Raw genomic sequence first — 20,223 nt, 5'->3', positions numbered from 1 at the left:
CACTACAATTTATAGTGTTCAGAGTCTGAGCTGACCCTCAGGTTACATAATAATAATTTAAAAAATATTTTATTGTGAAATACAGCAATTACAGAAGAGACCTGACATGTTTATCTTAAAAAATAGTAAAATAAAAAGCTATTTACTACCTATCACCCAGATTATGAACAAAAATACCAGTTTTTCAAAAGACTAAAGGAAAGAACTCTTTAACTTTTGAATTAAATGACGCTAGAGCTGTTCTCAACATCAACTTTAAGTTTAATCGTGATTCTAGATCTAAGGAGAGTATATTTCTAGGCTTTTCACATACAAGGTAAAAAAAGGTATATAAAACTATTAATTTCAAACACCTAAGTTAAAAATGTTCTAAAAAATATATGTAAATTATAGTTTTAGTTGGTTTTTATAATAGTAAAAACTACCGGTGTGTTTTGGAAAATGGATGCAGGGTAGCAGTAGACCGACGCTCTCACAACACAGCGGATTTTCAGAAAGAAAGTGCCCCATGGCCCACGGCCCACCCCTTGGAGACTCTGGTTTGGTAGGCCTGTTGCATCTGGGCTGGTGCACAGACATGTGAATTGCGAAAAGCCACCCCTTGCTGAGAAGCTCAGGGTCCTAGAAGCCAAGTGACAGATCCTGGACACTAGCTTCTGATCGTCCACTCCAGGGAGATAAATAGGGCCTTTGCTGCCTATTATGCCGGTTGGTTGAATATAGACATTTGGAAAGAGGATATTTGAGGAAAATGAGAAATAAGGAGACTTTCTCTCTCTTTTGAAGATGGGACGTCACGATTGTGCTGGGGCAGGGAGGCAGCTCCCCCTTCAGTACATTTAGGGTCAACTGCACTAATGATGGATTCTAGAGAACGGCCCCTCACGAGTCTGCTGTGCTGAAAAGCAACTAGCAGCACCCTCCTTACAGCTGCTCACAGATTCCTGACAGTTGTCTCCTCAGAAAGGCTCTCATGAAACCCATCATTTCCAACGAAGCCCCGCATTTGCTGACATCCACTCTGTGCCACTATGAGTCACGCTACGCAAGGTGCTAGGGATACCAAAAAAGGCCAGTGCTAGGGTTCCTGATGAAGACCTCACAGACAGTATGGTGGTCAAGAGCCAGGATCTGGAGTTAGGTTCCTAGGACACCCCTGGCTCTGCCACTATGTAACCTCTCTGAGCCTCAGTTTCCACTTCGTAAAATGGGGATGGTGACATTAGTTCTTTCGTCCTAGTTGAGTACATTCCATATAAAGGACTTAGCCAGCTACCGGCATGAGCCAATGTAAGGCTGTTATTATTCTACCATATTCACAGCTACAATAAGTAAATCAGGACAAGGAGACTAGAGAAGGAAATGGATTTTTTATAGAGAGAGGATTCCCAGAAGTGGTGACGTGCTGGGCCTGGAAGGCGAAGTTGAATTCACCAGGTGCAAAAGAGAGAAAGGCAGGGGCACAGGACGAGGTGGGAAATTAAGCTGAAAGACAGGGTAGAACCTTGATTGCCCTGGGAAGGACGAGGTCACACAGTGAGTGATGCTTGAAACGTCTCAAGTCCAGCTGGTCTTACTTGAACTAGCCTCCAGAAATGTCAACCCCTTCGAGATAAGTAACTTTTTAAAAAGCCTTTAGATAAAGAACCAATATTCAACATCCACATCTGATTTTTGACACATAATCTGGTTAACTAAAGGGGCAGAAATCTGATTCAAGAAAATAATTACAGTCACATGCTGCAAAATGACATTTGAGTCAACAACAGACCACATATACAAGAGTAGTCCCACCAGATTTGTGCCATATAGCCTAGGTGTGTCGTAGGCTATACCATCTAGGTTTGTGTAAGTACACTCTGTGATGTTTACACAACGACGAAATTGCCTAATGATACATTTCTCAGAACGTATCCCAGTCATGAAGTGACGCATGACCAAAATTTTCCTTTCTCTCATCCTCCAAATCTGAAACTCACCACTGGCCTTTTCTCTACTGTAAAAAGTACCCACGAGGTTCCCAGTTTTAGATATTTGCTCATTTTAGTACTTTTCATTAAATATTGGCTTCACCTCAAACTTTTGAGGCAGGGCACACATCACCCGTTAAATCAAGTGGAAACGTTCCTTTCCCATGAATCACATAGGCAAACGTGATGCCTCATGATAAAACATTGTTCATTCAATATGACTTCCATCATCAGGAAATTTTCTCATAGGAATTTTCTTCAACAGGACAACTAGTTTAGCAAATTCTGTCATGTTTAAAGTTTCATGTAATCAAAGGATCCAAGGTGATTTCTCCATATCCTTGGAGCACTGTCATTTCCTCAGTAAACATCAGCCAGACTGGCAATCAGTTGTGCCATCTCCTCTCCTTGCAGGGAGTCCTGTTCACCACTGTCCTTGGCCATTAATTCAAGTAGGTCAAGGCCTGAGAGCTCGGCTAGGGCAGCAATTCAGAATCCGGGGCAGACAACTTTGCCACAGCCAAACAAAAACACATTTCCAACAGGAAAGGAAAAATAAACCACACCCTATAAACTTGTGGAATGAGTAACCCTGTCCACCAAGGACTTCAATTGACCGTGTAATCCCCGCCAATAAAGCGCACCGCCCTTTCACAGACTCCGACGCTCCACACTCACAGATGAAGTGAAACCATCTGTCACACGATAAACCGAACCGGGAATAGGAGGGTTGGGGAGAGTCCCGGGAAGCGATCCTGCTGGAAATGGAAGCCAACACTTGACCAACGAGTACCTTAGACTTCTTAAAAGCAGTTTACATGAATATATGTTATGAAATTCCTTCCTGCAATTCAAATAAGGGATATGATTTTTTTTTAAAAAAAGAGGAAAACACCATGGGGAAATTCTATGAAGTTTTACTGAAGAAATGTACCACTGTCTTAATTTCTCCATTTTCTGATATTCCAATGAATCAGTTTAGATGTTATGAGAAGGTAGCATCAGGGTCGGGGAACTTCCAGCCTGTAGCTATTGCAAAATCTCTCTATTTAGAGAAACTTTGAGCAGAGCAATCTATGTGGGGTAGGGGAGAGTGCTGGGGAGGTAGTGCATCTGCAGGGTGAGCGAGACGTTTTCATTTAAGATCACGTTTGTTGGGAAGGCTGGGGAAAGGAAGCTAGGTGGAGTCTGAAGTAGGGGAATGGCGGGCTAAGGCACCCCTTAGCAACACCTCTGCTACCAAGACTCTTGTGATTTTTCTCTGAAGTTGCCTACGACACCATCCTTCCACGCGCGCGCGCGTGTGTGTGTGTGTGCATGAGAGCTGAGTGTGATATGCATGTGTGTGAACGTGTGAGGGGGTGAGTGTAGGAGTGATACAGAGACAGGCAGAGGAAGGCTGACAGACATGGGGGAACAGACCTGGGAGAGTTTCTTCTGTCCGACGAAGGAGATCCCATTCTGGATTGACCCTCTCAGTTTAGAGAGGAAGACACTGAGGACTGAGGAGATGAAGTGTCTCACTCAAACTAGATAGTGACAGGCCAACACCAGGATTCCATTTTTCCAAACCACAGTCCAGCCCCATGCTCTAGATCAGCTGTTCTCAGTATGAGGCTCAAACCATCATCACTAGCATCATCTGGGAGCTTCTTAAAAATGCACATTCTTGGGCCCCACGCCAGACCCAGTGAGTCAGAAACTCTGGGAGTGGGGCTCAGGAATCTTGAGGATTAATAAGCCCTCCAGGGGATATTCCGATGCATGCTCAAGCTTGAGAACTAGTGTAGGAAGGCAAGAAACTGACATTTTCTATCTTCAGGTGGGAAGAGGTGACAATACTGCTCCCCTCTAGGCCTCAAAGGAGAAACTGAGTGACACATTTCAGAAAAGCAGAGGGCAAATTAAGTCCATCCAGGGGAATGACCAAGGAGGGGAACGGTGGGATTCCAGGTCCAGTTCCCTCAGAGGAACTGCTGAAGGAACTGAGAGTGATGAGCCGGTGGAAGAGAAGATTCCAGGGAAACACGATGACTGCCTTGAACTGACAGAAGAGCTGCCAAATGGAAAAGTCAGGAGAACTATTCTTGCAGCACATTAGAGAGGTAGGATTAGGGTAAAACTGATTTAGAGAAGGACTATAGAGCCTCCTAATAGCAAGAGTCACCCAAAGGTGGACTGATGACCCAGGAGGAGTGAGTTCCTCATCAGAGCCTGAATGTCATTCCTGGATGATATTGTAAGAGGAACCTTAGTTACCTTAAATGGAAAAATTTCCGCAATTCAATAGAAAGGATGCTTTAGGAACACTCATCTATTGATGAGATTTTTCAGAATATCGTGAATTGACTAAATGGAAGGCTGCTACACCCCAGTAGCATCTTAAGGTGGGAAACAGACTTGGGCTGCACCACGATGTGTGAAAATACAAAGAAGGACTTGCAACAGTGAATGTCCGAACTTGGGTATTTTCTTCACTATTTATCTTTTCCTTCCTGTAAAGTATCAAGTTCATCTGTCTGCCATGGGTTAGAAAGGATCTTGCTGATAGTATGGGAAATGGACCTAGACATGTCTCTCAGAGGAGGTAATTAGCAGCTAGGACCCTGGTCTTCTTGTTGGAGTTTAACCTTGATTAAGTCACTTGATACCTAAAAGAGTCTATTTTTCTCCAAGAGAGAAAAGAAAAAAGATAGTCATTTTGGTATGCTTGCACCCAGAGACTTGATTATCTGGTGACAATGGCAGGGCTCTTCTCTATAGTCCAAGCCACTCACAAGGTCCCTCCCAAGCCCTGCTTCCCATGTTCCTATGGACAGTGGGGTGACGCCTCAGGAATGTGTGTTTGGATCCCTCAGCTGGATATAAAAACTATATTCTCTAGTCATTATCTTAACGTTTTCTGTTTTAACACCTCCATTCCATCCTGCATAGGCCACATCCCTAAATGCCAGTTGTAGGAGGAAGAGTGACACAGCATTCCTCAGAAGCCGGGGCAGAGAGGGCTCTGTGCATGCTTATGTGCCACCATGTCTCCCTTTGGCTTATTCCTTCCCAGAGACAGTCATTCTGCTCATCAACACAGTCCTCGGGGGGAATCACAGAATCGACAGTATGCCTACAGTATCCTCACGAGCAACAGTGAAGGACAGATTGCTTTTTTTGACCAGTGCTTCAGACCTTCACTTTCAACCCCGAGCTAAGCATTCTAGGCCACATCCTGTGGGTGCCAATGAGGAGCTGAGTGTACTCAGAATGTCTACTCAGAGCCTCAAACTAATTTTAAAACCATCCTGACTCGGCGGTATTAAGGTTTTTCTTTTTTCCATTTGCTCCCAGACTAGCCAAGACCAACATTATAAATTGCTAATTCTGAACTGAATGGCACGGCTAGCAGTTTAGGCAAAGACAAGGAGGGAAAAAAATATATATAGGCTACATCCTGAAAAAGTTAAGACACAAGGACTTGAGACACATCTGAAGGCAATTTAACTTGACTCTGCCTTGGACGCAGGATGGCCCATGTTGAGCAGAGGGAAAATGTGCTGGGGCCCCACCTCAGCTGGCTTTGACCTCCCCCACTGCCGTCTTCACATACCTGCTTTCCTCCCAGTCTTTGGGCTTCTTGGTTTCATTTGGTTTTATGCAACGAATGTAGTGAGGTGTACATTTCATCAGAGTGTTCACAAGGTCATTGGCTTGTTTCTAGAAAGGAAGAATAACATGAGTTAGAAACAGGGGACTTTCTCTACAGCAGACCAACTGTCAAAAAGAGACCTGTGAAACTCCAGTGTGGGAAGGCAGAACTAGAAATTCATCTTCAGGACAATTTGTTCGTTAGGCTTAATCAGGTCTGCTACTCTTTCTTAAAGCACTACTGACTTTTATGATGATTTTAACCCTCATAAATGGATTTGAAATTAGATTTTTGAAAAGAACTAGGACTTTTTTATATAATAAAATAAAACGAAACCCCCCAAAACCCAGGAAATCTTCACATACAATTCATTTCATGAGGAACAAGGAAGCATGCCAGCTGTTAACAAATTAAGTTAATTTCATATTGATTTAGGGTCTTTGCAAATACATTGTTCTCATAAACTTTTGGGGGGGGGGTCACAAATAATTTGCAAGGATGAGTCATCAAAATTCCCTGCATCCTCCTTCCTGGTAATCCAACAGTGAAGAATATTCTTATCAAAATGATGGAAATTCCTAAAGGGTGGGAGATCCATAAAAATCTCAGAATTTGTAAACCTTTTCTATGCCATTTCATTCCCCTCCTTCCTCAGCAGGTCCACTTACAAACCTGCAAACTCCGAGCCCTTTCAGTGTGGCAGGTAACGTACTCCTTCAAATAGTCAATATAATATCATCTCTCAACCTGTGCATTGGATACCCAAAGTGGAACTGGGTTCAAGCAGAAAAGGCCATATAAATAAAGTCGAAATTGCTTATGATGTATTTTAAATCATGAGTATCTCAAATGTAGTTTGAAAAAACGGGAGCAGAAGCCACATCAGCATTCCCACCACCATGCTGCTGAGCATCCTGTGGGTCCAAGGATGGGGCACAGAGGCAAACTCTCCTTCCAAGCAAATCACGAAGAGAGAAAACCTCTAAAGGAAAATAGAAAAAAGGATCTGCAAAGCCAGAAAACCCTTACAAAGTCCGCAGAAGGGAGCTGCCTGCGGTAGATAGCTCTCTCTCAATTAGGGCTTTTCTGTTTCCGTGGGTTTGGGAAATCTGAAACCCTTGAGAAAAACTCCTGGGTATATTCAAAGCAAGATGTTCACTGGTGAACTAAGTCCGCTGTTGAGATGTGCAGAATATACCATTCTTTGCAATGCTTGGAATCGAGGGTCAAGTAGCAGAGGCTGTAGGACCAAAGCAAAACCTATGAGGAGACAGTAAATCGACGCTTATCTTTTTTGTTGATGGAGATTGTACTTGAGAACAAATCTGATGATCTTTACAACACATACGGTGAAGCTGGGGAAGGATTGCTTATAACGAAGCTTTTTTTAAGTCCCCAAACTCTTTAATTTTTATTTTTTCATTTTAATTAAAACCTTTTAATTCCCAAGAATAACCTGGCAGTCTCTTTAGTCCTAAGTATTTAACACCACACCTTCTTCTGACCTTAGCAGAAGAAAACACAGGGGTCAGTAAACACAGGGTAAGACATAGCTCTGTGTAGCTCAAAACAGTAACGGGTACCATTTACTGAACATGCATCACGGGCTAGACACATGGATTTTCTCATTTATGCCTCACAATTCTATGAGTAGCTACTGTTAGTATTATTCACCTTTCTTAGACAAGAAAACAGGTCCTTAAAGAAATAAAAGTATTGCTCAAGATCACACAAGCAGTAAGCAACAGAGGTGAGGCTTGCACCCAAGTCCATGAGCAACCAAGTCTGTTTCTTAACCGCAATGCTATCTTGCCTTCCTAAGGAAGAGATGGGATAATTTAGTGTGAGGCAAAGAGAATTAACTGGATGAGCTAGGTTTAGATAGAAGCCTTTAGGTTGTGAGCTAACTAACTTCAGCAAACAGGAATGCATCGTAACCATCAAAATTATCCTAAATTTCGCTATGAGTCAACTTTAGATGCCCCCTGAGGTGGTTGGGAAGCAGCACCTGGATTTATCCTGACTCCAGACAAAAAGAGTCCATGAGTTAGGACAGAAAGCTACCAAAAGTACTTGCCCAACAGGGGTGGGGGTTAAAATATGCAGACAGACAGGACAGTAAGAAAAGGCTTAGGGTGAGAGCTCTTCCTTCTAACCTCAACACAGATTCTTAGCAAGCCTGAGTTGGGGTCCGGCTCTGCTATTTGCAATCTACATGACAAATCACTAAATTTCTCTGGGCCTCAGTTTACCCATCTGTAAACTAAGTAAGACGAACTAGAAGCCCTCAACTATCTTAATCTAAAGGTTGGAACAGTTGTTAAATGTCAACCAGTCCAATCTCCACATGGTGCTCGCATCTCCTGTCATATCCCCTCCTCTAGAGGTCCAGGCTCTTAGATAAAGCTGCAGTCCAGTCCACTCTGCCAGCTCTGAGCTTGATTCCATTTCCCTATAGCATTAATCTTTGGCTGTAACTTCAAAACTGGTCCCTGGGGGCCGGCCCGGTGGTGCAGTGGTTAAGTTCACACGTTCTGTGTCTCAGCAGCCTGGGGTTCACCAGTTGGGATCCCGGGTGCGGACATGGCACCGCTTGGCAACAGCCATGCTGTGGTAGGTATTCCACGTATAAAGTAGAGGAAGATGGGCATGGATGTTAGTTCAGGGCCAGTCTTCCTTAGCAAAATGAGGAGGATTGGCAGTAGTTAGCTCAGGGCTAATCGTCCTCACAAAAAAAAAAAAAAAAAAAAGAAACCAAAACTGGTCCCTTTCTTCTTACCACAACAATGTAGAATTTAGTGAAGCCTCAAAATCAAGTGCTGTTAAATATAGAAAGGATACTTTTATTTATAAACAAGATAACGGGACTTCTCATCAAACAAATATCCTATTGATTAAATCCTATAGATCAGTTTTAAATTTTAAAGAATTAAAACACAATAAAATACCCAACCCTAAAACTACCTCGAACATAAATTTAATTTTTATTTAAGTTTCCAAGGAACTCAGGATCTCTTTAAACATTTACACCTCAAGAATATTGTTAAGATGATACTTAATATCTGCAAAATCCGGTGGATACGGAAGGTATAAGAGATTGGGCCATGGCCATGCATCTCTAAGAGGTGTCTTAGAGGGAATATATAACACAGGGAGAATTTCACTCCTGTGTGGAGGCACAGCATCAGACAGACAAGGTCACACAGTCCACCAAGGAGGGTACCGTTGGGGGGTGAGAATAGGCACAGTAATGGTCCCCCGTAGATAAGCTGGCTTACTTCAGGTTGATCGCCCTATAGCAAGGACAGCAATCCTTGCCATCCTGAGCATTCTGAGTATACCCAGAAGATGGCAATTTTGAGTATTCAACTAGACAACAATGCAAAGAAGACAAAGGGGTCCAGTCTTCCAAGAAGAAAAATGCCCTTCCCTTGCCCTCCTTTTCATAGGGAATAAGCTCCAGTGAGAATCTAGACCACTTGAAAGTGAGTCACTGCAACCTTGATGATCTGGGCCCCTTAGATCTGAATGTGACAGTCTTGTGACTAGATTTTCCAGCCCAGAGCTAATCCTTATCCAGGACCTTGAAGTGAAGGCATGAGTCAGAAGCTTCGCACAGACGTTAACATGTGGGGCCTCACGAGAACTGCTTCTGCCCCCTGCCCTCAGCTCTGCTCCAGCGAACTCAATCCAGAGGCTGCCCCAGGACTGCTAAATTTCTCTAGTTCTCTGACATGATTGTCCCCAATCCCAGAGGACTACCCTCCGGCTCCAGGTCCAGCTTGCATCTGACTTCCTCCACGAAACGCGAAGGCTCCTCTTGACTGGAATCTTCTCACTGCTGTGAGGTTTCAATGATCATTTCCTTTATTCCAGCGGTGTTCCTGCCCTAGGGGCTGAGGAGGCAGGCTTCCATATGTGACACACTCCAAGAAGAAAGAGCCAGCAGATAGAACAGACAGAAACAACTGTGTGTCCGTGAGGCTGGGGTTACCCAGGAGAGCACTGTGAGAAGGACAAGTAGGATTCGGCCACACAGAGCCAGTGAGGGGGAATGGACAGTCTTGGTGGGGGGCCAGCATATGCAGACATGTGTCCACTAAAGATCAAGCAGAGAGGAATACAGGTGTACAGGGAGGGGGCTGAAGGAGCAGAACGTAGTAGGAGATCATATACATTCTGGGTTTATTGTGTTTCAGGTAGTGTGCTAAATGCCTTAGATGGATTATTGAATTTAATCATCATAGCACCCACTTGAGATAGGGCCTTAGACGGATTATTGAATTTAATCATCATAGCACCCCCTTGAGATAGGGCCTAAGATCTCCATCTTACATGGAAAGCAAAAGAGGCACTGAGAGTTTGGGGAGCTTGCTGGCAGTCACACAGCTGGTAAAACCCAGAGCTGGGATTTGAACATGGGCCATAGAATCCCAGAACCCTACTGTTAATCACTTGATGATCCCATTGATTATCAAATTGGGGTGGAATTTAACTCATATGATTTCTTTAAAACATCTTTTAACTGGTACATTCTTAAAAAATAGTTTAGTGACTATTTCTCACAGAGTTACACAATTAAGTATGTTTGACACAACCTCTCAATTCAGAGCATAATTAGGGACAATGAATTTTGTCATGCAGTGGATCAGACAACATAGGGCACTACCCACGAGGGGCTCCCAAGAAACATTATAAGAATTCCTTCTGAGACACCACGGGGTCGGATGTGCCTGTAATTCACAGAAAGGAGGGGCCTGTAAGATCCAGTAAGGACGGTGCATAAATTGCTACTACAAGACCCAGTAGAATTTCAGGTACACCAAGTCCCATTAATTGGCAAGTTCAAGGGTTTGGGCTGGAAAATGGTCATCAAAATCCAAAATGTGACTCTCAATCATAAAAGTTCTCTGATAGTTTAATGCAAATTCTTCCCGATTCAGTTTGAAGCCATTTCCTCTTAGAAAGTAACTGATTATCACCTGCTGGCTGTTAAGGGGTGAGGTACCTAATATCCATTTGGGGTTTCAGTACAGCCAAGTCAGATTCAGCTCGCATCCTGTACCCTTATCTCAAGGAGCGACATTACTTCTGGGCATCTTCTATAACCTATCCGCTACATCTCACTGACCCCATCCTGGCCCAGGGGTGCACTTTCTGACTCCTAGAAAACCCTGCCTCTTAGAGGAATCTATAAACTTCCCAAAATAGAACAAACCTTTATTTTGCTTCCGGCAGTAGTTGGGCGCCCTTTCTTGTCAGCTTGCAAATTCTCCGGAAATAAAGACTTTATAAAAGGTCTGGAAAAGGAGAAAGGGAATGGATTAGCAATCAGTAAGTAGGCTGGAGGCGGAAAGCCTGCTTCCGTGGACAATGGAGAGGAGGGGTGACCAGACACACACAACCTGGACTACAGAAAGCCACCTGACTCCAAGCACAAGCCATCAAGATGTGTCCTGGGGAAATAAACAACAGACAACAGAAACATAGAGAAAGAATTTTAAGATATAAGCATCTCAGAGTCTAAGCATGAAAAATAAATTTTAAAATTCTGTCTTTAGAACTTCCCCCATAGGATATCACAGGGTGGAGGGGTCAGTATGGGCTTGCTGGGTTAAGTAAGATAGCCCAGAGCTCAGGGACTCGTATGAATTATTTTGCTCTAAAGCAGTGTTTCTCAACCTTGGCGCTACCGATATTTGGGATTTAGGGTTGGATAACTCTTTGCTGGGGGCAAGGGAGGCTGTCCTACACATTGTAAGATATTTCCTAGCACCAGTGGCCTTTGCCCACTAGAAGCCACTAGCACTGTCCCCGCTCTGCCACCACTGCAAAAACCTTCAACAAATTGTGCTTCTGAGTATGAGTAATTTTAAGTGGAGCAGTAGTAACTCACAAATGCTTTGCTGAATATATTTTGCATCGTAGTTCTAATTGAGCTGCATTTGTTCACAAGCCTGCCTCACCAGGACACAGGGCAGGGACAATGTCTTAGTCACCTCGGTGCCTCTGGTGTCTGGAACATAGCCTGGTACACAATAGGTGCTCAATAAACATATGCTGACTATTTGACTAAAGTGATCCACGTCAATTAGCAAGCTGACGCTCAAATTCATTTCCTCCTAAATGGCTTTCTGAGCATCTTGAATTTTCCAGGAAGTCTCTCCAGTAATCTACTTTTAACTTGACCAGGCACAGTTATAGATTTTTGTAGCAAATGTGTAGAATAAACAACCGACCATGTCTACAGGATAGGAATTTACATGGAAGCATCAATAGCTCTCGAACTTGGCAGTAAATTTAATAAGTTTTTGAAAAGTTTCTGAAAGCATGTCTGCGCCTGACTGTCATAAAACCCACAAGCCAGGACTTGTGGCTTACCTGCCCTTTTAAGAGAAGAACAAATAGATTTTATGTGTTTGGAATGAAAAGAAATCCAGAATCTCAAAAATTGGTGGTGTGAGGGGCTGGCCCCATGGCTGAGTCGTTAAGTTCGCGCGCTCCGCTCCAGGCAGCCCAGTGTTTCGTTGGTTCGAATCCTGGGTGCGGACATGGCACTACTCATCAGACCACGCTGAGGCAGCGTCCCACATGCCACAACTAGAAGGACCCACAACGAAGAATATACAACTGTGTACTGGGGGGCTTTGGGGAGAAAAAGGAAAAAATAAAATATTTAAAAAAAAAAAAAATAGGCGGTGTGAGTACAAGGAAGTGTGGGCATGGGGAGATGAGGGCCGGGGAGGGGAGGGGGAAAAGGGCTGGGAGGGAGGGGGAAGGGGGTTAAATGGAGCACAACAGCTTCTGCCACGGCCTGAAAAGGAAACTCAGTTTTGCTTTCCTTGCATTTAGGCCTTACTCAGAAAATGATCAGGCTTGCAGCTGTTGATTAGCGAAGTTAACCTTGATATTATGACAGTTTAAGTAACAGAGACTAAAACGGCAGCTATTACTTGGAGGCAGCTCGAAAAATTGTAAAATCTGGACAACTATGCAATATTATACTTGCCTGGCATGTAGAGGCCTGATCATGTAAATTACATGTCACATCCCTTACCCAGGATCTCGGGCCTGTTTGCAGGGGAGAGGGAAGGAAAGGACGTAGCAGAGCTGGTCCTGAGAGCTCCAGTGCCCGCAAGGGGGAGGCCCTCCTGCTTCTACCCCAATAGTTCAGACAGGGTCTTGGGAGTTAAAATGGATCTCTGAGGCAATCCCTTTCGAGGTGCCCCTCCCAGAGTTCTTGAACCATTTCCCACGTGCTTCAGGGACTCAGGTTAACTTGAGTCTTGCTAAGCCATCAGTCTTTTTAAAAACTGAGTGACCAAGGAGAATTATTGGGATAATAATGTTCCAAGGGCAAAGCATCATAGAAGTAGACTGCCCCACTCTTAGATGGGTCCCTGAAGAGCATGCAGATAGCACTTGGAATTTGGGGTCAGGAGGTGTTAGGGGTGCATGGGAGAGACTGAGATTGGGAAAACAAAAGCTATTTTGAGAAACCAAATTGTCCAATGATAACCCGGACCTGAAAGCTCAAAGGAACAAAATGCTGACCACTCAAATGCCACAAGTTTTTTTTAATATTGAAAATCTGATCAAACCAATATCCCATGTCAGATAAGGCAAACACACTTACAGCTCACTGCTCTGCATCAGCTCGATCAGATCCATAAAAAGCACATCACGGTTCCTTTCACAAAAGCCATCCATGTCGTAAGATACCTGGCCAAGAATCAAAAGAAACCTAATTTTATCCTTTAAGTATTTCACTGAACAAAAAATCCAAGTTGGCATGGCTAGCCTCACCACAATGTGTATATTTCCAGATGTAGCATTTGGGATTTCATCAAGCACTGTCACATTAAGGCTGTGCATGTTTCACTGACCTTGTTAACCGATTTAGTTGTTGATGGCCTGTGGATACTGGTGAATGGTATCTAGTTGCTTACACAGCCCAGATGATCTATGACCAGGACTCCAGCCCTCAGGATCACATATCTCATCTTCAATGGATCCATAGGAATGTCTAAATAATATACTTAATTCTTTCCCTAATTTTTAGCTAAGACGGAATAAAATAAAACTTCTGCTCCACGGTCCATTGCAATGGACTGTCATCTGAGGCTTTGCAATTTCTCCTACAAATGGGGTCAGAGCTGGATCAATCTGGCCAATAACTCACTCTCAGGGACCCTTGTTAACATGAGATTAGTTGAGATGAAAGATGAGACCAGTGGATTTCCACAGGACTGGGAAGTCCCCAAATATCATGACTTTAACTTATTTGTCTTTGTATCATCAGTACCCACACAAAGCCTCATACCTTGTAGGCACCCAGTACTCACGCATTTTATGAGAACAAACACCAAAAGTGAGCCCTCAGATCTTACTTATACTCTCAGTGGGCATGGGCAGGTAAGGAACGTAGGCTTGTGATTACAGCCAGAGGCAAGACAAAAATCCATTCCTTTGGCAGTTAATATATGCTTATTCATGCTTATATTCATGATTCATGTTTATATTATATAAAGGGTGATTCCTGCTGAGAAAAATATGCAGTAGTGTATAGTATCTTTTGTTTTGCCTCTCCAAATATTTCATACATCCCATGTTGTTGAATGAATGTTGAATGAATAAAATACAGTGAGGGAGATGAAAGCATATGGATGTTGTTATCAGCTTCCTCATGAGAAAACAGATTACAGAGCTGAAGGCTTAAAACAGGTAGACTTGATTCAAGGATCACTTCTCCTTTCCTGTTGGACCCCTGCTCTTGGCCATACCTTCCCAGCGTAATGGTGAATAATGAAGCCTTGGTTCCAGCTGTTGAAGTGCTCATGATTCCCGATCTGCATCTGAAGCTTCTGGAGCAGCGTCTGATCCGCCCCCTCACCCACCGCGTGCATGGTGGCACACACGTCATCCAGGATGCTCATGATCCCAGGAGGGTTCTGATGGGACCAAGAAGGCAAAGCCCCGATTCAGTGACTGTTCTAAAATACACAATGCTTATCGGGTCTTTTCTTAAGCAAGGAAACAGCTCCCTAGACTTAAGATAGCATCTTGAAAGTCAGTCTTTCCCTTTGAGCAAGAATGCAATTAATAATCCCAAATGGGAGTTACCACTTAGAGCGAACGATGGAGGAAAGTTCACTTTCCAAAAAAAATTGTTTAACTCCCTGAAGTTCTATTCAAAGTCATACACAGATCATTATCTGCTCACTCCTATTCGTACTAAGTTGATTTTAAAAACCCAAAAGAAAAACAAAAACGTTTGCCTCTGCCTCTAATTCATTTCTTAATGTTCGCTTTCAGCCTGTCACCTCTACAGGCATGGTTCCTTCAGCTGCACAGTGGACACATTCTATCAGTATTACATTTTTTTGCATAGCACTCTTTTATAAACAATCCTCACTTCTTACATAATCTTCATAATCATTATTTAATAGCTATATTTCCCTGATCTGATATGCTATAGTTGATTTAATGACTGAATTGTCTATAGGTGTTTTGACTATTTCCACTTTGGGACTTTTGTAAAAAAATAAAACAAAACAGTACTGTGGAGATCTCTGCCTTCATCCCTTTTATTTCCTTTTAAACAATTTCTAAGGCTACAGTCCTAGAAGTTGTATAAATGGTCCAGAAGGCAGGGCCAATTTTGTCTCTCCATACACTATGCCATCAAGGTGACAGTTATCTTCTCTTAGAATTCAGTAACACTTCCACTTGTAAATTGACATTTTCCTCATATATGTAGGTCCATATTTACTGCAAGAAGAAAACCCTACTGCCCTATTTTCACACATACACATAGACACAAAATTAACGTTAATTCCTAAAATCCTTTGCAAATCAGAGTAGTCATCTCACCTATTCTAAAACAATGACAGAGAACAAAAACTCACTTAACATAACCTGTGAGCAGTGAAGAGATGCCACACTGATACTCACCACTTTGTTCTCTATGAGGTCACACACGATTTTGTTATTAAAGTACTCAATGGGTGTCCACTTGATTCCCTCTTGAACGTATTCTTCCTGCAGGACAGAAAGCAGGAATTCACATTATCACCCAGCAAAGACTGGCTGGAGCTCGGCACAGACGGATACCAAAGGTACATAAATTGCCAGGAAAGAAAAACCTCAATGTTCTTCAACAAAAACTTGGAACTTTAATTCTTTTTTCTAAGAGGGATGGGAAAGGAACATTACATGCTGGGTAATTTCTATGTTTAGTTTGAACCATAGGAAATTGCTACCATCCAATCGTTTTTGACATACAAAAATGGCAATTTAATATGGCTTAACTTATAGGTCCATTACAAAATAATCTCTTTGCATTTAACATCGGACATGAATATAGATTAGCATCTGGGCACTTAAGGGGAATGTTTCTCACTGAGGCCAGTTGCTCATTTAACTTGGTGAACACCACCACAGTCTCTCGGTTCTCCTCGCTCCTCACCAGTCTTGTTTTGTCAGCTTCCTTTGCTGACTCTTTCTTCTTTCCAGATGGTTATATGATGGAGTGTCTCAGGGCTCATTCTTCCAGCCTCCCTATTTTTTCAACCTTCCTTCTCTAGGTGATTTCAATGAATCCCATGGCTTTAAATAACACCTATCAGGTATGGACACCTGAATTTATTTCTCTAGTCTAGACCTCCCCACTGAGTTCCAGACTCACAGGTATTTCACATACTGGAATCTCCACCTGGATGTATAATAGGCCCCTCAAACGTAACATGTTCAGCAGAGTTCTGAGTCTACATTCCCTCAGCGTCTACAACCAACTGCTCTCTAATCTTCCCCTTGAGTAAACAGTCTCACCATTGGCCCTGTTATTCAAGCTACAAAGGTAGGAATCACCGTTCACTCCTTTTTCCTTCTTAGCTTATTGCTAATTATTTCGAGCAAGTCATGCTGACTCACTTTCTAAAATATACACTGACTCGGACCACCTATCACTGTATCCCCATCACTGTCTGCATTCCCATTTCTCCCCCAGTCTCCTGCAGAAGGCTCCTAACTGGCTTTTAAACTTCCGCTCTCATTTGCCTTCTCCTGCCTCACCCCATGCTCTAAGTCTACAGAGCCAGAGTGACGTTTTTCAAAAACAAAACACAAATCAGGTTGTGATACGCTCTACTAAAAATTTTCCAGTGGTTTCCCATCATACTTACTATAAAATTGGGTCTTCGCCAAGCCCTGCAAAGTTCCTATGTGACCTAGCTGCTGCCTACCTCCTCCCTTCTCAGTTCCTCCCACACTCTCCCTTGGTTGTTTGCTCCAGCTCCTCTGAGGTGGTAGAAGCCTTAGAATGCCCGCGCAGAGGTTTATGTGAAAACCATTGGTCACTGCTATTTCCTAAGCAGAGGCACGAACACTTCCGTGACGAAACGTCCCCAAAACAACATTTGATATCTGTAGTGGGTTGAACAGCGTCCCCCGAAATGTCACGTCCACCTAGAACCTCAAAATGTGAGGTTTAGAAATAGGATCTTTGTAGATATAACTAGTTAAACATCTCGCAAATGAAATCATCCTCGATTTAGAGAGATCCTAAATCCAATGATTGGTGTCTTTACAAGAAAAAGGAGAGGGGGATTTGGATACAGAGAGAAAAAGGCGATGTGAAGACAGAGGCAGAGACTGCAGTGATGCTGCCACAAGACAAGGAATGTCAGGAGCCACCAGAAGCTGGAAGGGGCAAGGAAGGATTCTACCCTAGAGCCTTCAGAAGTGTGGCCCTAGTGACACTTTGATTTCAGATTCTGGCCTCCTGAACTGTGAGAAGAAATTTCTGATGTTCTAAGCTATCCAGTTTGTGACGCTTTGTTACAGCAACCATAGAAATCGACAAACAGTACAGCACTGGAATAAAAGTGAAGCTACACTGGACCTTCAGAAGGTAGTGTAAGCAAGACATGTTACTTTAAGTCAGAATTAAAATGCCAGCTTTGTTAAGGCACATCTGTTTTCAGGGAAGATTAGGAGGAGAGCAAATCTGAGAAAACCACGTTTTTCCTTTGGAACACAGTATATGCCATACCCGACTGGGGTTGGAGCTAGGCTGCCATTTTTCACTTGGTCAATGAGTCAGAGAGTAGTAAAAGCAGCCAGTCGCAAGTCCAACTTGACAGCGTCATTTACTTACAGGAGAAAGAAAATGTAGCAGATGGTGTTTATATTTCACAAATCAAAATGTCACAGTGGCATACAGTTTTTCTGCCTGTCTCAATTAAGTACATTTCCTAATACAAAACTAAAACCTGAATCTATTATGAAAAGAGAGAAATCAATACCCCTTTCAACAAAATAAGTTAGCAATAGAACAAGATGAAAGGAAGGGGGACCACTCACCTGTTCTGCCTTTAATGTTAGTTCGATAAATATTTGCTGTAGTTTTTCATTAACAAAATTGATACAAAACTGTTCAAAGCCATTTTTCTGAAAAAAAGAAAACGGTTACGTGTAATTGTTTCTGCAAAATCACTTTAAAGTCATTTCTGGAGTGATGTAGTGAAAAGGCTTAACAGAAATGCTGGTGGTATCAATAGAAAGTGGCACAGTTTATATTTAGGAGAAACTAATTTGGTAAAGGTACATGAAGAACTCACAAAGGCAAAAATGAGCCAAAGCGTGTTTTTTTCATTGCCTAGAATTACTTCTTTCAAGCCAGATGAAATACATCCTCCTCACAAGTCCCCAATTATTCAAACTGGTCTTACCTGGAATATTTCAAAGCCGTAGATGTCTAGGACACCAATGTTGTATTCTTCGTGGTCCTTCTCCATCGCTTTGTTGATGGACTAGGAGGAATTAACCAGCATGGTAATTAACTCCTTTTCTTTTTTTTAATTATCGTTTTTTATTTTTCCTTCTTTTAAAGCCCCCCAGTACATAGGTGTACATTGTAGTTGTGGGTCCTTCTAGTTGTGCTATGTGGGATGCCGCCTCAGCATGGCTTGATGGGCAGTGCTAGGTCTGTGCCCAGGATCCGAACCGGTGAAATGCTGGGCTACTGAAGTGGAGCACATGAACTTCACCACTTGGCCACAGGGCCAGCCCCTTAACTCATTTCGTTCCTAATAAAAACAGCCATGCATGGAAAAAAGGGAAGCAAGACTGTACGCAGCAGATACTACTGCCTGCCAGAAACAGAGGACGACAAGAAGATAGGTAAATTGCAGCTTAAAAAAAGTCTCAGTGTGACGTCAAGTACTCTGGGAAACCCCCAGGATCTAAAAAAACTACTAAGGTAGAAGAAAAGCATTTACTTAATGAGGAAAACCCATTTCTGGCAGAGCTAGGTTTTCTCAGGAAGTCTTTAGAATGAGAAGAAAAGATCATCTTGGATGATCAAAGTAAAACCTATTTCACATAAAGAACCAGTATTACAAGATCTGTAAATATTATTTCCATTGACACCCCACTCAGTAGTCACTGAATGATCACCTAACATAATATGACAGGGTTGTCAAGGAGAAGATAGTCTCTGTTCCCAGGAGCTGATAGAGAGAGTGAGCCAACTACAGATAATAATACCAGCAATTATTATAAAGTCATGATAATAAAAGCAGCTTACACGTATTTAACATCCACCTGTGCAAGGCAGTGTTCAGTGCTTTCTGTGTGTCGTTTCATTTACTTTTCATGACGACAGTGATAACATTATAATCCCTAAGATCGCACTGACCAAGAGGCACGGCCCGGGATTAAACTTAAGGAGTTTGATGCCTGGATCTGTGTTCTTGCTCACTGTGAGAAGACAGGTGCAACTCAATGGAACAGACACAATGATAGGAGGGTAGGTGTAGGTTGGAGGGGGTTGGTGAGAGCTGCAGGGGAGAGAGGAAAATAGGAGAAAAAGTCCTGGAGGTGGTGGATACCTGGATGAATTCTGAAGCACCAGAGGTGTTTTCTAGGCAAAGAAAATGACACAGCATCTTTGTGAACTAATGGGTAATGATATACAGCATTCCACCCAGGGCCTGGTATGAAGTCAGTGCTCAGTACCTGTCGGCTCTAATTAGCATCACTTACATAGGGCATCCATCCCCTTTTGCCACACAAAAAATTGAGAGAAGATAGAAAGGAAGTAAGATGGGAAGTCCAGCGCTGGAAGGTAAGCTGAACAAAGAGACAGAGATGTGGGTTCTAGTCCCAGTTGTGCCAGATCCTCTTGCTGGATGGCCTTGGGCAAATTCACCAAAACTCAGACCTAAGCTTCCTTAGTCACTAAAATGAGGGGTCTGGACAAGTTAAAGGCATGACTAATGTTTAGTATGACTCTGACCTTCCTAAGCCATCTTACCCTTAAAATAACCACGAGAAGTACATAGAATAATTACCCTATCCTGCTCTGCCTCACTCAACCCTAACCACACCTACCCATACTTTAAGCCTTATAGATGTTGTTGCCTGGATTCAAATACAAACTTTTTCGATCTAGCGTCCACACTGTTGTCTCTCTAGGGTTCTTTCTAGCTTGAACATATAAAAGACAGAGGAGTAGACTAGCTGGAACACTGCTAAATTACCTGGGTTCAATTCCTAGATTTCTCACTTAATAGTGGTGTGACTTGGGTAAGCTCCTTAACCTCTCTGTGCCTC

At 42.9% G+C, this 20,223-nt stretch overlaps 1 protein-coding gene across 2 annotated transcripts in view; it reads right to left on the bottom strand.

The window, feature by feature from the left end:
- The window catches only part of MYO1E (myosin IE), a 192,194-nt gene that overhangs the window by 45,565 nt on the left and 126,406 nt on the right, over positions 1 to 20,223 (bottom strand). For both annotated transcript variants that reach the window (XM_070500699.1, XM_044764793.2), the window contains 7 exons: positions 18,339 to 18,419; positions 17,971 to 18,057; positions 15,562 to 15,648; positions 14,391 to 14,558; positions 13,244 to 13,329; positions 10,826 to 10,907; positions 5,569 to 5,675 (listed from right to left, as the gene is read on the bottom strand). In XM_070500699.1, the coding sequence (XP_070356800.1) occupies positions 5,569 to 5,675; positions 10,826 to 10,907; positions 13,244 to 13,329; positions 14,391 to 14,558; positions 15,562 to 15,648; positions 17,971 to 18,057; positions 18,339 to 18,419 (698 nt within the window). The remainder of the gene's footprint in view (positions 1 to 5,568; positions 5,676 to 10,825; positions 10,908 to 13,243; positions 13,330 to 14,390; positions 14,559 to 15,561; positions 15,649 to 17,970; positions 18,058 to 18,338; positions 18,420 to 20,223) is intronic.

This window comes from Equus asinus, chromosome 2 (assembly GCF_041296235.1).
Source record: "Equus asinus isolate D_3611 breed Donkey chromosome 2, EquAss-T2T_v2, whole genome shotgun sequence".
Taxonomy (NCBI): Eukaryota; Metazoa; Chordata; class Mammalia; order Perissodactyla; family Equidae; genus Equus; species Equus asinus.
Note: the sequence above shows the minus strand (reverse complement) of the source record. Positions and strands in the feature narration are given on the sequence as shown.